An 18726-nucleotide genomic window follows, 5' to 3' on the forward strand; every position below is an offset into this window, starting at 1 on the left:
CATTTACCATCTGGCCAACATTCGAACCTAGCTCTAGGAGTTTCTTAGCGCGTTAACCAGTCTGCTACGTAGGCTGGGTATCATATACTGCAACTGTTCTGTGGATAAACACGAGTTCATCCACATTGACAAGTAACTTAGTATTTCCTTATCTTGATAAGAACTTCTGTGGATAAACACGAGTTCATCCACATTGACAAGTAACTTAGTATTTCCTTATCTTGATAAGAACATTCATTGTGTTTACTTACCCGTGAATGTTTCGTCGGTTCAAAATTTTCTCTTCCTATGGCTTTGATCCATAGGCTTCGTAATTCACTGTCCGATGGGAACGAAAAAACATGCACTTTTGATTCAGATCTTTCATTACTTCGACGACACCGTAGAACGCAACACTTGTACACCATTGATTACAATGATATAAGTCACTAGTTTATTTGTATAGGTATTCATGCGTTCCGGTTCAACACATACCGATTTTAGTTTTTTACATTCCGTGAATGTATAGAATTATTAATTAATAACAGCTTAATTTTACATTGAATGGAATTTATTTGCAAATAGAACTACATACTAAAAAAAAAATATCCAAAAGAAATTCAAATATTTGTTTAATTGCTAGGTTTTTATCCGTCACAGCAAAATTGTTCTTATTACAAGGAGACATTTATGCCGACAATAAATTTAAAAAATAGGACATATAAGCAGAATATTTTTTTAGACTCACAGATTATCGCATTTCGCACAGGCTAGTGCGCACACATTAGAGAACTAGCCTTCTCACACTCATTATGACACTTTCTATGAGCAATTGTGTCTACTCTTAGTTGTTCGTTCGTCGACAACGCCCGACGAGAGTTAACTAAATATTTTGCAAATATGCGTTACAAAGAAGTAAACTGCCGGAGTACTAAGGTGAGTGCACAAACCAAAATTAAAAAAAAAAAACTCGGGGATAAAACAAAGCAGTAAATGCACCCACCCACTTAAAATTAATTCACATTACCCTCTCGGATAAATTTCTCCTATCGGACAAACGGGTTTCTCAATGCAGAATACGTAAGTACGAATATTCAAATTAAATGAACTAGCAAATTTCAGCCGAGAAATTTACCCAATAGTGTCTTTGAGAATAATCTTACATCAAGTCCAGTATACCTTGACACCATAGGAGCCGACTCCATGGGGCTTAGGGGGGCTCGAGCCCCTCAATTTTAATGATGTGGGGGCAGAGCCTTCCAAATTATTTTGCTTAAGAGCATCTAATGTATTATTTTTCTTCTCTTGTAAAGTTTACTCTGAATTGTGCCACATGAACTTAACTTTAAATACACATTTGAAATGTTCTAGACCATTAACTTTGGGGGGCTGAGACCGCTAAACCATCAACTTTGGAGGGGGGGCTATGACCAGAGACAGCAAAACACACGACTTATTACTATATACTAAGTCAAGGCATGACATTTCGAGTTTGAAGTCAGTCGCCGGACTAAAATCTTTGGTCGCCACTATTTTATATTGATAAATAATAAAAAATATAAGCAATTATTAAAAAGAACATACCTTGGGAATTAATGTTTGTGTAGCGCTGTCCTTCTGCACTGAAGTACCACTTATCAATCGCAGCTGCTGAGCCAAACTCTTTGACGATGGGGGGGGGGGGTCCATTTACGGAAACTATGTGCAAATCATCCAGTGTCTCAGTCTTCAGAGAGTTCCTGTAAGTAGTCTTGAGTCTGTTGTGACAGCTGAAACCTCTCTCACATGAAGCTGTGCTCACTGGTAGAACAGCACAAAGTGTCAAAATCTGGAGAATCTTCTCCAGCATCTGATCCAAAGTCAGAGAAGGAAACAAAAGTTTGTATTCTATCCACTCTGCTAACAGAACATCCATTTTCTTATTATAAAGGCTCGGCTTCAAGTACATGTAGAGCTTCTTTATTTCCTTTATCCCAAACTGAAGAATATTTTCTTTGGGAGGCCAACCCAAGGTGTCGAAAACATGCAGAGCTGCAATCACATCTGTTGTTATAGATTGCAATCTTTCTGTGATGTACACCTTCGCATTGTTAATTAAGTTTCCTCTAACAGTCTGAAACTCTTGCTCTCCATTTTGAATGTTTGTGAGCTGCACATCCCTGATCTTCCCTGAAATGGATACATGGTCCAAGAAATCTTGTTTGCTTGGTCCAACATTAGATTCTAGGTCATCCAGTGTTCAATTCTTATTTTCAGAGATGCAATCAAAAGATTCTTATTTTGTAGTGCTACGCTTAAAGGGTTCAGTAGAAATCCAAAAGAAAGTACAGAAGCTTAACAAATTTAAATTGCTTCAAACTTTTCAGCAAACCCTTAGCTTTAGCGCCATTATTGTCTTTTCCATGGGCCACCTGTTCAAGATGAATCATGCTTTTCATGATTCCAAGAGAGCTCTTACAGCACTTTTTGCAGGCTAACCACCTAATAGTGTGGATATCACTCAGTTTTAGAATTTCTTCTCCTACAACCTCTGCCGTTTCTCTCAAGAGGTGAAGTCTTTTAGCAGAGCCATGATAACTGAAAAATATTCCTAATCACGGAATCAAATGCTCTAAGATATTCAACTTCACCACACGCACAGCTAACTGCAAATGGTGTGCAAGGCAGTGAATGTTTATCATTTTATTACAAATAGTTTTCATTTGCACAGCCAATCCTGATTTGTACCCGACCATATTTGCTTCAGTACCCAAGCCTACAATGTAACACTTGTTTGTATTTGTTTGAACATATTGCCTTATCTAAATAATCAGTTATGGCTGTGAAGTAACCAACAGAAGTAGAGTTTGAAAGCTCTATTACTCCTAAAATATCCTCCTTGATGTGATGCATCCACGTATCGAACATACACATCCATCAATCAGAAGGCTGATATATGTATTTCTCTGGAACCACTTCACTCACAGGCAACTACCACAACAACAAAAAAAAAAAAATAAATAAACAGTATGGACAACCAACGTTCACGAGTGCATTTATCGCATTCTTTTGTCAACAAAGACTGGACACTGGCGAGCGCGAGAGTAGTTCACAACTGTGAAAACAGGGTTTTTCTGTGAACAAGCAAGGAGTCTCGGTTGGTCCACGGTCTGCTCCACTCTACCCCTCCCCTCCCCACCTCAAGTCCGCCTGGTGCACGATGCACACATACTTTCTGCAGTGTCGTCATTTGGAAACAACAGAGTAGAGGAAAAGCAAAGCAGGGAAAATGGGTTGGGTTGCATGTGCATCCAAAGTGGTAGCATCCCAACAGTTGCAGAACTGTTGTGCCGATTAGATGGTGTCGGCGTTGAGTGGACACGGGGTTTTCAATCGGCTCGCTTTCCAAAACCATGTATGAACATTGGATTGAGATGTTCGGGCATGTTTGACACACATTTGAAACAACAAAATTTTAGTCGCCAGCCCCAAACTTTTGGTCGCCAATGGCTAAAAGAATGCAAATATTTAGGAATATTATTGATGTGAATGAGAGGCTTTTCTTTCCACTTTTATTATTTCTATCTCAATTCATCCTTCATGTATTCATTTTATCACTGTTTTCTCATTTCGCCTGTTTCCTTTACCATCTTTCATCCACCGTAAATCTCTTTCTCCTGTTTGTCTCATTCATTACATCTTTCCTTCTCTTTATTTATTTCCCTGCCCCCTCTCTATATAACTTCAATTTCTCGCTCTATATCTCATCTTTTTTTTATCCCCATCTGATTAATTGTTGTTATTCTCAAAATTCCTCATGCAAAATAGTGGACTCAGACTATTTCATGGCGTAACTATCAATTTCTTGTTCTTGGTTTCGTCTCGAGTTGTGAATGTTTGTTTCTTGTCTTGCCTCAGTACCCTCTACAGGACCAAATTTCGAATTCTGGTAAAGGTACGAATTTCTCATTCTGCTTTTTCCTTAATCTATTTCATCAATTTTCCATCCATCTTCACAGTGCCGGATCTATAAATTTTGGGCCTTTCCGCAAAATATTAGCAAAGGCCCTTTCTATCTATATGTATGTACATGCATGTGTGTGTGCACCTTATGAAAGGAATGTCAAAGTTTTTGCTGTTATTCAGTGACTTCAGTGTTTGTGTGTGGCCCCAAAGTAAATAGTAATTTTATTCCATCCACGTTTTTTTTTTTTTTTTTTTTGGCCCTTGTTTCGATGTGTTGGACTTCTAGTAAGACCCGTTTCACTTCATTAACCCCTACGTATGTAAAGTTCCAAATAGAAAGCCCCGCACCACAGAGCTAGGGAATAAAAACTTGCGGTTAGAAAGGAACTAATGTTTGGTTTGTGACATGGAGCATTAAACAGAATTTATTAACATAAGACGTACTGAATGATATCAAACTTAAAATGAATACCGAATCATTTTACCTTTCATCATTTAGGAGCTTCTTCCTTTGCTCTGCAGTGCTGTAAAAATCACTACGTTTATTGTTTTACACACACATATAAGGAATTTAACTTGATCTCTAGATGCATAAGATTTATCATGGCTTCATGCATGCTTACTTTCTAAAAGAGCAGGAAAGTCTGACACCACAGCAACTAAAGAAACCCATCAAAACTATGTCTGATTTTTCTAAGTTCTACATTTAAGTTGGCAGCAGTTGCTTCCAAATCATTTTGTTTTTTAGCAGAGGCAGCACCAGAAATTTTCGACCGGGTATGCAGAAGCTTCATATTGATAGATTAGGGTGGGCAGGTATAATTGTAAGACCATATTATATTCTCTAGCCTTCTTAAACCTGAAGGTTCATGGCTGCAGCAACACAGGCCTTCCATACATACATACATATGTATATATATATATACACACACACATACTAGGGATGGCCAAACGGATCCGGATCCGAAAAATCCGGATCCATTCGGATCCGGATCCGGATCCAAAAGTTACGGATCTGGATCCGGATCCGAAAATTCCGGATCCGTGTCCGGATCCAAGAGTTTCGGATCTGGATCCGGATCCGAGAGTTTCGGATCTGGATCCGGATCCGAAAGTTTCGGAACTGGATCCGGATCCGAAAGTTCCGGATCCGAAAATTCCTGATCCGGATCCGGATCCGTAAGTTCCGGATCCATTACATTATTACCACACTTTAAAAGGTATTATGATCTTCGATTACAAAGAAATTTTTCATTAGTTAGTCCTACAATAATTTTTTTCAAGTGTTGTTCCTAAAATACTTTGCTACGCATCGGCTAACATACTCGTGCACAAAAATAATCTTACTTGTTTAACACAAAATGTCAGAGGTGATTTTTCAAATGCCATTGAAACTTATATGTATTCATTCGAAAGTATTGGAAATGGAAACACACATAAATGTGAGAAATTCCATTCCAGGATGAAACCTTTAACACATATAACAAGATAGAAATGTTATACAAAAATTATACAATTTTTCTACAGTTACAGTTTTGCAAATTAAAATAAAACATTATAGTATATGCAGTGTTATATAATTACAAAGTGTAAGACTAACAAGGGAGGTTATCAAAGTGTCCCCCTCCGATTTCCATGAAACTTGGCAGGTGTATAGTGGGGCCCAATGGAAGAAATACGTGTTTCTTTGTTTCAGCTAAAAAACGGTTTTAGGGTGCAAAACCCCCCTCAAATATCAAGATGAGGACATATTTAAGTGGGCATTTGACCCCTGTGTTCCCCTCCGATTCCCATGAAACGTGGCAGGTGTATAGAGGGGCCCAAAGGAAGAAATACGTGTTTTTCTGTTTCAGCTAAAAGCTGTTTTAGGGGGCAAAATCCCCTCAAATGTCAAGATGAGGACAAATTGAAGTAAGTATCTGACCCCTGTGTTCCCCTCCGATTTCCATGAAATTTGGCAGGTGTATAGAGAGGCCCTATGCCCCCTGCTTCTTCCTATGCCATATTTACGTGGTTTCGGGGTCGGATCCCCACTTCAATTTCTCCTCATCTTGATATTTGAGGGAAGGTTTCCCCCTAAAACAGTTATTTTTAGCTGAAACACAAAAACACGTATTTCTTCCTTTGGGCCCCTCCATACACCTGCCAAGTTTCATGGAAATCGGAGGGAGAGACTTAGACCTTCCTTGTAAGTGTATTAATTAATTACAAATCGCGCACGCGCACACACACACTATATATATGTGTGTATATATGTATATTATATATACAGGGTGATTGGTAATTCGACCTATTCCTGGAAAGGGGTAATACTAGAATACATTTGCAACAAATTTGACCCTATGCACCGGGGGTCGGAAATCAATGGGTTTCGAGTTATTGCAGTTCGTAGATTTTCGTGACATGTTCCGACTTGCGACCAAAAAACTACTAATTCTGAAAAAACTACTACACCCTGAGCATATAATCGACATGTTGCTAACAGCTGACGAATGAGTGACTACTGGGAAAAAAATTCATGCCCAAAATTCCCATACCCACAGAAAGAAACAATCATTGGTGCAAACGTCATGAAGAAATTTGGAAATTATCGTTTAAATCGAAGAGGATTACTCAAAAAATTGGTAACACACTTGGCGTAAAAATTACGGGAAAAAACTTCCTCGTTTCATAAGCTCTCCAAAAAGATAAAAATGTTGTCAACTGACACACGGGTTGGGGGGAAAATCTGAATAAAAAGCGGAGAAGGCGCGTTGTAGACCTCTTTGTAAAGTGAAAAGAAGTTGTCGGTTGCGAGAAATAAAGGAACGAAAATGAGTGAAATAATAATGTTATTTACCATTCACATGATTCCAGGTTGTCAGAATTAACTGTTACAAAAACTACAAATCCTGCGGCGTACTTCAGACGCAATCACTCGCGTTGACACTCTCTCCTTATGTCTCAATTCTCTCTCTCAACTCTTCTTGGGAATCCATTGGTGTACTGTAGACTAACCCTTTCATGTGGCCCCAAATGTAAAAGTCGCATGGCGTGAAATCCGGACTCCTCGCCGGCCAGGAAACCGGGCCGCCTCGACCAATCCATCGCATGGGATAATTGTCGTCCAGCCACTGTCGCACACCCCGTAAAGAGTGGGCTGGGCAGCCATCATGTTGGTTAATAACAGGTACCCCTTCTTGTGGTGAGCGACACATCCTCCAGCAGCGTCGTCAATTCTTCCGTTAGGAAGTTTTCGTAGGTAATGCCGTTTAGGTTTTGTGGCAGAAAAAATGGCCCGATCACATGATTGTGGATGATTCCCATCCACACATTTAGTGAGAATTTTCTCTGGTGAGCATTTTCTTTATACTTTCTTAGACCCTTAGGGACCCAAAAATGCGCATTATGAAAATTCGTAATACCATCGCGGTCGAATTTGGATTCGTCCGTCCACAGAATTCTTGTTAGGTGATGGGGGTCTTCAGTGTCGGTATGTAGTAAAAATCGACAAAAATCCCCTGCTCAATAGCATGCGACTTTTACATTTGGGGTCACATGAAATAGTTAGTCTACAGTACACCAGTGGATTCCCAATAAGAGTTGAGAGAGAGAATTGAGACATAAGGAGAGAGTGTCAACGCGAGTGATTGCGTCTGAAGTACGCCGCAGGATTTGTAGTTTTTGTAACAGTTAATTCTGACAACCTGGAATCATGACAATGGTAAATAACATTATTATTTCACTCATTTTCGTTCCTTTATTTCTCGCAACCGACAACTTCTTTTCACTTTACAAAGAGGTCTACAACGCGCCTTCTCCGCTTTTTATTCAGATTTTCCCCCCAACCCGTGTGTCAGTTGACAACATTTTTATCTTTTTGGAGAGCTTATGAAACGAGGAAGTTTTTTCCCGTAATTTTTACGCCAAGTGTGTTACCAATTTTTTGAGTAATCCTCTTCGATTTAAACGATAATTTCCAAATTTCTTCATGACGTTTGCACCAATGACTGTTTCTTTCTGTGGGTATGGGAATTTTGGGCATGATTTTTTTTCCCAGTAGTCACTCATTCGTCAGCTGTTAGCAACATGTCGATTATATGCTCAGGGTGTAGTAGTTTTTTCAGAATTAGTAGTTTTTTGGTCGCAAGTCGGAATATGTCACGAAAATCTACAAACTGCAATAACTCGAAACCCATTGATTTCCGACCCCCGGTGCATACGGTCAAATTTGTTGCAAATGTGTTCTAGTATTACCCCTTTCCAGGAATAGGTCGAATTACCAATCACCCTGTATATGTATATTAGCAGGTAACAATATGTTATAAACACATTCTTACTTTCCAAAGAAGCGCATGTGGGATGGCAAAACGGATCCGGATCCGAAAGTACTGGATCCGGATCCGGATCTAAAAATTCCTGATCCGAAAGTACCGGATCCGGATCCGGATCTGAAAATTCCGGATCCGAAAAATCTTAGGATCCGGATCCTAAGGATCCGATACCAACCGGATCCGGATTTCGGATCCGCGAGGATCCGGATCTGGCCATCCCTAACACATACATGTAAGACACATATATGTACGACATACATGCACAGGAGGTATCCCCTTCTCTCTTACACTCCCGATTTCCCTTCACTTCTTTTCCCTTTCCTTTTCACTTTTCTGTTTTACTCCCTAATGGTTTCTTCTCTTTCTCCCTTCACTTCCTCTCGTTCCATTCTTCAAATGTTTCTCTTAACTGCCATGCACACACACACATGTTTGGTGTCTTTCCTCTTTCTTTTCTCGGATCTTGTTCCACTTCTTTGTCTCCGATGGACACAATTATTTCAAAGAAGTGTTTTGTGTGTGTGCAGCCATACACTCTAATCACATTCTTTCCTTCATGTCAATGTAGTGAAATAAATTTGAATTGGTTGCATCACACATTGTCCTTGAAGTGCAAAAATGTCAACCTCTATCCTGCGCAGCATACCCTCGATACTTTAATCTTGCAGACGAACGAGTCTCTGGCACCTGGAACCACAGTCAAAACAATAATTTGTGGGGGGTTGTATTTTCAATGTCTGCTTGTATTTGTCACTTTCATCTAATCACCATTGAACCTCATTGTCACAATCAGCCAAAATTAGCAGAAAAGTGTAGAACAAATCAGTCTAATCAGCAACAACTTACTCTTCCAATAGTGGAGTTTCATTAGTTCATACCACTTCGAAAGTTGAGGTGGTAGTTTCAATTTCACAGTGTTTCATTGTTGGATCAAGGCAGCTAACTCCGTGACAATAACGTTGCTTTTCCAAAAGTCTGAAATATTTGTCTCTGGCAATACACCCTATTAAATGAACACATATTTTATGGTGATAATATAACATATTCCCTGTCAGTTCTTCTGTATATTTTGTTTTCCAATGGCATAACGTTGTCGCCTTATAATGAAGAGGTTCTGGTTTCTACTGCCCCCTCCCCTGGTGGAAGCACAATGCACAGTGGTTCAGACTCCACTTTAAACTGTAGGTTTAGTCCCGATTAGCCTATCTGAACATACAATTCGTCTTAAAACAAATAAGTTTAAACTATTCTCATCGTGTTGATTAGTTCTCTGACACCCTCAAAACAAAGCTTTCCTTCCAACCCCTTCTTTTTTTTAATTCTACGTAAGTTAATCACAAGAAAAATCGCACAATTACGTAACTAATAGGCTAAATTTATGTGTGGAACTAGGATTTCTAAATAGAATTATCAATTCATAACTGTTACATCAAAATTAATATATCTCGGTATTGTAGTGGTTATTGTGATTGCTTCTTATTAGTACGAGGGTCACTATTTATATTTTGAGCCTAACAATGAAAAAACAGGAATTTGGCATTGAAAACTGCTTTATTGTTTTTCGAAGTATTCTCCTTTATGGTCAATACACTTTTGCATTCGTTCGAACCATTTGTCAAAGCAGTTTTTCCAATCTTCTTGAGACACCTCCATAATATGGTTTTTGAACGCATCATGATATGTGAACATTTCTAGTATAGATAATATTCAATAGTAAAATATACATGTAATGAACACCAGAATACACTTATTTATTGCAACATTCACATATCTCTAAGTATAGGCTATGTACTTAGTGAATTTGATTGGGTGGGCACAGAAATTTTTGGGTGGGTGCTTGCCCATCCCTATCGCCCTCCCTGGTTTTTAGGGACTAGTTGAAAACATTTTGTATAATGAGTCTGTATTGATTTAAAATGCAAAGGTTCTGAATGAACATCAACTACATCATGTACAGTCTCTCCTAATTTGTGATTCAAGTAATAAATGACAACTAAGTTCTTACTGAATGTAGCTTTAAGAATCTATGCAGTTCCCTTCTAAGAAAAGGTGACCAGGCATTAGTAGGGACAGTCAGTCCCTTTTTTTTTTATTCTCTGTCCCCATTCTTTTAAAACTTAAAATGGGATGTCAAAATGTCCCCTTTTTGTGACTGATGTATCAGCATAGAATTACTGCAACACCTTCTCTGAACTATGCCATTGTTGGGTTGAAATTATTTCACATTTCGAATTCAACAATGTGCCATATTCCAATTTTTTAAAATATTTGAGTTTTTCCTCTGTTTACCTGGAACTAATGCTCCCACTGAACGAGTGTTTCTGTACATGACAAGTGTCCAGAAAAATTTTGTGGACAGATGACAAGAATGCCCTTCAGTACAAACTTTGAAAGGTATGTTGGTTAATGGTGAACTTTAATCACAAGTGTGTAAACTTTTACAAAATGTTATTGGAAAAGAAGCATGTACTGAAGAAGATCCATTCATTGGCAAAATATCAATGAATGACTTCTAGTTCTAAAAAGCTGCTTTGTTGGAGTGCAGTGGATATCACCATATTATGTAAGTTATTTACACAGTATTTATTTAATTAGTTTTCAAACATAAGTATTTATGGGGAAAGAGTTTTTATATTAATACGTACATTTTCTCGCCTCATTTTGTTTTTCAAATTATCTGGTCACCTTATTGTACGAGTCCTGAAGATTTGTTGCACCATCCGATACAAATCCAATTAGTTGCTCACTAAATATTTCCTCTGAAATACCATGCCGGCATAGGCACAAAATAACTCAGACAGGAATAAGTAAGCTTTCTTCATGCTTGAAACAAAAGATTTACATGTAAAGTAAACAAGCTTGCTGCAAGCATATAAAGGCAAGCTTTAAGCTTTCATCAGACTTGAATCAAGCCAACTACAGCTGGGAAGGAATAACTTGGCAGTGACGTCACTCCCTGCTAAGTCAGCGTTGCCAACTACTATGAAAGGAACCATGACATGAGTAAGAGTACGAGCAGTAAAGATCAAGGTGCAAACTACAAATCTTCAATTTAATGTTAGCACTGCTAGATATTTATTTTAATTATTTCATATAAATCTGCTTTCAGCAAACCTTCTGCATGCGGAATATTGTGAGATGACAGCCACAACTTCATTTAATCCTTCCTGCTGTTTGATGTTGGGAAATTTTCCACTAACTTCTTGTGGTATGGAACATTGTCACACACAATAACAGAGTTTGGGGGCAAATTGAGAAGAAGCTGTTCTTCGAACCACAACATAAAATTGTTAGTGTTCAACTCCCCATGATAGTCCCCAGAATTTGTTTTGAAAGGAACACTAACTTCACCCCCTCCACAAATCCACTTTCCTGTTGGCACTTTTAACCCCTCCCCCTCCCCCCTGAATCTTTGGAATCCAGCCAAACATTGGGGACAGTGTGGTGTGTGTTCACGAAACTTTCATCCATGTAAATGAAAGACTTGTGACACGTTGCTGGGCGTTTGGTCGGTTTTTGCCCGGCGTTGAAAAAGGTTTCCCACTCGCACTCGCAACGCTTTTGTCTTTCTCCTTCAAAATTCTCCACACAGATCTTTCATTGACACCTGTCGTCACAGACGTTCTGTGAACAGCTGTGGTTTTGTTTTCATCGCAACCAAAGTACTTACACATTGAAAACTATTTCCTTTGCATCGCTGTGCAAGGGCTTACCTTTCTTTATGCCACTGCTCATTCTACAACAATGACAAAACCAGCAAAAAAAACACCTCGCTAACAAAGAAAGAAAATAGCCTGCAATCCCTCGCTCATAGTTGCGGTTTGTTAGACTAATGTAGCAGTGTGGGGGTTTGCACGCCTGCATTACCCCTCTTGGAATGATTTCGATTGGTTTGCACGTCACCTTGTCGTCCACTCTAGCGAATGAGCCTTCACATCTGGAAGGAGAGGTGAAGGTGGGAGGTGGCATCACTGCCAAATTATTTCTTCTGCGCTGTAGTTATTACTTGTCAAAATTATAGTAAGCTTCACTGTCACAGAAAGATGCATGCTTGATACAATCTTGCCACATTCAACTGACTTTGACAAACTACCACAAGTTTGCCACAAGCTTTCGTGTTTCGTGCTATCTTGGAAGTGTGTTTACAATGGAGCTTTCCGAGAGGGACCCTAACACAACAATATTGAAAAGTAATTGCAAGGTTCACCATCAAATGCAATGCAAACATGCAGTGGCATAGCAACATATCTCGAGGCCCTGGGTGTGATAGGAAAGCGAGGTCTCCAATCCAATCTCTAAATTTGAATCTCAATGTGAATAGATACAAAATCTTCAGGGATACGTCAGCAATTCATCATATTTAAATAATAAAAATAAATTACTGACAAAAATGATATTTAATAAATTCACTCACCTTAAAAATATTTTTCTGTTTTTCGGGAACTGTAATCCGAAGCTGTAGGATAGGCCCATATCCAATGGAAGAGCCATGTCCCTCTCGAACAATGAAATATTATAATGTGAAGATATAAAAACCTACAAAAATAACATTGACGATTTTTCAGATTATGCAAGAATTTTGATTTCATCCTTGCATACATGAATGGTTGTTTGGGGAGAGAGGTAGGATCCAGAAGTCTGCAACACTGAGTAATTTTTATTTTATAACCATTGATTCAAGTCTACAAGACATCCCAATTCAATTCGGACCGTCAATACTTTTTAATCCTGGTCTCGACACTTTTCAAACTGCAGTCGTATTGCGAAAATGTGTTGTTGTTTTTTTAACTCACATTTAGGCACGTTCTTCATTTTTAATAATCATTGCTATATATAATTTTTAATTTATAAATACATTATTTTCTAACCATAGATATTATCATGGCTCTTCAATGGTGCTGCTGTAAGAATATTAAAATATAAAAAAATGTTAATATGCAAAAGACAAGTACAATTTTAATACTTCTGAGAATTGAATGTAAATAATAAGCACCAAGTTGTAGAGATGATTTCTCATTACTTTGGACCATAACATTGCAATTTTACAATTGTACAGCCAAAGGCAAAGATAATAGTAGGCAAATTGTTCATCATTATTTTCAGTCTGTTTTTATTCTACAACTTGTGTTGTTCTGGGGGATGGAATTCTGTTGATGCGAAGCTGATGCTGACATCTCCTTTGTAACAATCTTAATTAAAACCATTATCATCACACTGTGGAAAACAGACTGAATAAAAATAGCAATGGACATATTAAGTTTGCCGGGGTGTACACTTAGCACTAGCAAACTTCTGTTCATTATATTTTTCGTATCCATCCCACGGTACGCAAGGCCTCTTTAGGTGGGAGGCCCCGGGCAGTCACCCACCCCTCGCTACACCACTGCAAACATGTACCATACGAAAAGGTTAGTTTGAAACAATAGTGCTCGTCAACCATAATACTGAAAAATTTCCTTTTTGTGCACCCAACAACAATGTTTGGTTTTGGTTTGTTTTGGTATTTTAAGTCCACTTTATGCACAGATAGGCTAATCGGGACTGGCCCTACAGTTTTAAAGTGGGATCCGAACCACTATGTGCCTCCATCGGGTATCGAACCCGGGACCCCTTGATTACAAGGCGACGACGCTACCACTGCGCCATCGGGAGGCACCCAACGACAATGTAAACTAGTAAACACTAGCCTATGTAAAAATAGAACTTCAGGAGTGAAGTAGGATGCAATTGTTTTTTGTTCCATACTTAATAAATGGTATACGACATGCTTTCAATTCAATTTTTCTTTGAGGGGAATAAAAACATCCCTTGCAAGGATAAAAATAATTTTCTTTCGAATGTTTAATGATATTTTCAAAGTTTCATAGGAGAATGATGAAGTATTGTAGAAATAATTGTTACAGTAAGTTTGAACCTTGGTGAAAGTAATTACCACTATTTAAAGGTCCGAAAAGTGCAATTTATCAGAGAAGAAGAAATACCTTACACAAGCAGCCGCACTTCCCATCGACAAGGCATTTTTCGTTCATAGAAGAAAGAGAAAGTATTGCAGAATAGTGGAAATGATTATGAAAGTAAATTTGATTCTTTCTGAAAGTAATTAGCACTGTTTGCAGTTCCGAAATATCCTATTTATCAGCCAAAAAAATGTAAAAGGTACCTTAAGCAAGGGTGTCGTGATTGAGACCAGCACCAACATGACAAGATGTTGAAAGAATTTAGCAAAATTATGTAATGCTAAGAACTCTAAACCTGGCCCACTTAACCTAATCACGAAAGCATTTAGAGACGTAATTTTAATTTTAAGAGCCCTAAACCTGTTCTAACGTAACTACGAAACCCCTTTGCACCACATGCATGTGATTTTTAGATAGCAGCAGCGATCTGTAACCAAGATGTTGCAAGAGAAGAATCATATACAAGTATGTGGAAGTAAAAAAAAAAAAACATTCTCAAGCAAACACACAGTAAGTAATCGCTAAAACTCCGAAGTAAGTATTAAGAGACATAAATGAAAATCAAACCATGAAATAAATGTCTGTGTACCATGATGAAATCGGAATTAAACAACCGGGGTCCATGTCGAAATCTTACACCCTCGATTTCGCAGGGGATTGTTTTTATTTATAAAGAGTATGTCCTGCTAATTGTGAATAATACAATTCTGGAGTGCGGAAATAAGTATTTACGACTGTACAGCCGCTTGAAGTTACGAGGTGGTTGCTGTGTTGAAATTTCCCACTGATTCCAGGCTCCACCCCTGGGGTAATTAACCTACCACTACCACGGCCCCGCCTTTCTATATAGAGTCCCTATTGAAGGTATGTTAGAAACTGGCCAGAGCCACCTGCCCCTACTACTATTTTTCGTACAGACACATTTAGATACCAAAGAAATAAGGCTAAGAAATAAGACGCAACGTACGTAAGGAACTTCAATATCAAAAAAACGTAAGTTTGGTAGCCGTAGATGTAAAAAAAAAAACTTTCCGTGCTATTTAGAAACACCCTTTGTTACAAGAAACTTATTTATTTGACTAAAACATTTGAAGTGTTCGCAAAATCCAGGGCGTCAACAATCGGAATTTGGGCCTTTTCCCGTAGATAACACTTTTTGTGGGGAAAAATCCTCGACGGGGTCGTTTACCAGCTACTACTATCTATACATCCTTATTGCCTTTTGGTGGTAACCGATGGGAGTTAACAACACTGCAGACTCGTCTTTGTGTCCACATTGTGAATGCGTGTGCTTTGCTCATTTGCATTCTGCGTGGTGATTGCTTCTTTGCTTTCGAGGAGCGTTGTGCATGTGTATGGTGCATGAAGAAGAACAGGTTCCAAAAACTTGTAGATAGTGTAAAATATGTTTATCCCCAGTAATAATTTAGATCGTTCAAAAACGCGCTTGCAGACAGCCGGCATCTCTTCGGGTAAGTACCTTTTTCTTTTTACACTTTCTGTACACGATAGCCCCACAAACCATTTACGTTAGCTCCAAAAACCATGCACGGGTAGCCCCACGAACCATTCACGGGGACGAGGTATGCCTAGGAGGTTAGGTTAGGTTGCATTAGCACTCATTTCACCGCTCAATATGTGCTTCATCATCGAAAAATTTCCTCAGTACGTTCAATTACGCATATCCGGACAACATCGGTTTTTATCAATATCCTCCTCTCTTTGGGATTTACGTTGTTGAATTCCTTATACAATAAGCTTTCCAACGATATATGACACGTATTACTTAGGAAAAGGACGTAAAGTAGAGTTACCTCGCTTACCCACTGTGCCTCCCCCAAAAATTATATATTTTTTTTAATTGGCAAATTTTGATGTTTTATGTAATATAAAATTGGGGTAACAATTTCATAGATCGGAGACACATTAAAATCGAATATTTTGAGTTTCGCATGGTTCATACTTACCAATTGTGTATTGCGGAACATAGTTCAAGCTGCCCTTATGCTTTTTACACGAAAACAAACGCAATTTTCCACATTCTGAGTATTTTCTTTATTCCTCTCTTCGCTTCCAGAACATACAAGATGGCGGGCACATCTTACTCGGGTTGTGGGTATGCAGTGTTTCAACCTTCTGCACCGAAAAATACCTACTATTGTGTTAGTCACCGGTGGAAATTATACACTATGCACGGGTAGCTGATGGATAGCCCCACGAACCATACACTGATAGCCCCACAAACCATTCACTTATAGCCCCACGAAACATTATGCACGGTAGCTGACAAATAGCATCACGAACTATTCACAGATAGCCCGACGAACCATTTCCGATAAGGTTAGGTTAGATTTGGTTACATTAGGCAAGCATAGTAAAAGAAAGGGGGGTTGAAACACTGACAGGAGCTTACGTCATCAAACGTACGCAGCATCCGGTTGTCGTAGGGCAAGCAAATGAAAGCAATGGCAATTTTGCGTCGGTGAGATATTTCTCTTGAAAAATACATTATTTTCCGGTCAAATATATTCCACGATGAAAGAAAATACCTCGACGAACGTTGTTAAACCCTGGAGAAGCTCATTTCCGTAAGTAGTTTCTTGCGTAAAATTGAAGAAATGTGTCTCCGATGTATGAAACTGTTACCAAAATGCGTTACAGCTCGCGGAAAACACAAATAACTGAGATATTTGATCTCAAAGTATGGCCCGGGTAAGTAAAAGCCTATCATTTCGGAGTACTTTCGCCGTTCTCTATCAGTAACAACAGTTTGTATGCACACTAAAATAGCGAAAGAACACGTCTCAAATTGCTATCAGCTCTAAACCTAACACTCAATCTACCGACGTAAAAGTATAGCTGCTCTTGTGATATGTCGTGTTGGGTGGCGTTATCACAGACAAACTTGACTTGTTTTTAGAATTTTTGTTTTAAGTCTACTTTATGCACAGAAAGGTTAATCGGTACTGAACCTACAGTTTCAAGTGGGATCCGAACCCCCCTGTACATTCACTGGGTATCGAACCCGGGACCCTTTGATTGCAAGGAGATGACGTTACCACTACGTTATCGGGAAGGCATTAAAGAGGAACTTGAAAATAAGAGCATGCATCCTACACTACATACTTGAAATTACCTTGGAAGCTTTGCTGGGTGAAAAATCTTTCCTATCGATAGCCTTAATCCATTTTTCCTTACGCTCGGGGTCTCTGGGAAAGGAAAATACAGTTACTGTAGGTCCATTGTCATAATTACCTTTACAGTAGGGAACACAACAACGTGATGGCATTACGCCATGAAAGGTGTTACTTATTATATGAAAGTTTCACTGAATTTGCCAAAGCAAAGCAACTTGTAATAGCAGACGGACACAATGCACATTGAAAAAATCGCAATTCGATGAACCCACCACAACAACTGCCTGCTGCGGTGCGTGATGTCACTCAGTGTGGCCGTCCTACCAATAAGAAAAAATGCTATTTAAACCACAGATAAATTTGTCTGTGTTGAAAATTAGGGGTGTGCGGGACAGAATTTATTTGGTCGGGACGGGAAGAAATCGCCATTTCCCGACAAAGTCGGGAAATGTTCGGAACGGGAAATGTTCGAGATTTCCCGAAGCTCTGAAAATCTCGAATTCTACACGTCATTTTCAACTTAAGTGATTGTTTTTGCCTTTCTGGAATAAAAACAAACAATTTCCGATAAGTTCCAGACACTTGTAATGCAGAAAACGTCGAGAATTAACAACTTTTTAAAATGACCATTCGGTATTTCCCGACTGCTCGGGATCCCGAAGAGTCTGGAAGTCATTTCCCGAAGTCGGGATCGGAACGGGAAATTTTTTCCCCATCCCGGTCCCGAATTTTTGAGATCCCGCACACCCCTAGTTGAAATTGAAAGTATGCTTAATGCTACTAAATTGTGTTAGGATTTATTATCGTTCATTTATAATAATTTAAAGGTAAAGGTAAAGTGCTCCCCTGTGCTTAGCAGCACGCCATGAAGGCGTATAGGGGGTGTTAATAACAATTTGTTATTTTTGTATAACTGTAGTTTTAAGTTTAATTATGCATCTACTTTTGAAGTTTTGAACTTGCGTTATTAGCGCTCGAAAGTTGATAAAAGATCATATTTTTATCTTAAGCCCCTATCACACGGAACTGGATTTCTAGTTGGAATGCCCTAGTTGGCGCTGAACTAACTTTCTAGGTAGCAATCATGGCCGCCTGGCTGGCTGCTTGACTGGTTTGGAGGAATAGGACATGTTCTAATTGCTACTTGCTTTCCTCGACTGGATCCTGTGGAACAGCCAATCAGAGCAAAGTTTCGCCATGTGAAGATAATCTGTGAGTGTGCAAAGGAGCGTTTTTGTCTGTGGTTTCCATCTATGCCGAGTGCAGGGTGTTTACATTTGAAACAACTAAAATATGCTTCCGTACGTGTACAGTAAACGTTGTAAAGTATGTATTTAACCAGCGCCATTGTTTTGTACCTAATAACGTTTTATACGAAACGTTATTCCTTTCCGT

General features: G+C 38.9%; 1 protein-coding gene across 1 annotated transcript in view; it reads right to left on the bottom strand.

The window, feature by feature from the left end:
• Window positions 1-17550, bottom strand: part of LOC145985070 (uncharacterized) — a 91546-nt gene extending 73996 nt beyond the window's left edge. The window contains exon 1 of the mRNA XM_083118641.1: window positions 17331-17550. Coding sequence (XP_082974767.1) covers window positions 17331-17483 — 153 coding nt within the window. The 5' untranslated portion in view covers window positions 17484-17550. The remainder of the gene's footprint in view (window positions 1-17330) is intronic.
• Between the last annotated feature and the right edge of the window lie 1176 nt (window positions 17551-18726).

The sequence above is a fragment of the Lepisma saccharinum genome, chromosome 3 (assembly GCF_977018435.1).
Source record: "Lepisma saccharinum chromosome 3, izLepSacc3.1, whole genome shotgun sequence".
NCBI lineage: Eukaryota > Metazoa > Arthropoda > Insecta > Zygentoma > Lepismatidae > Lepisma > Lepisma saccharinum.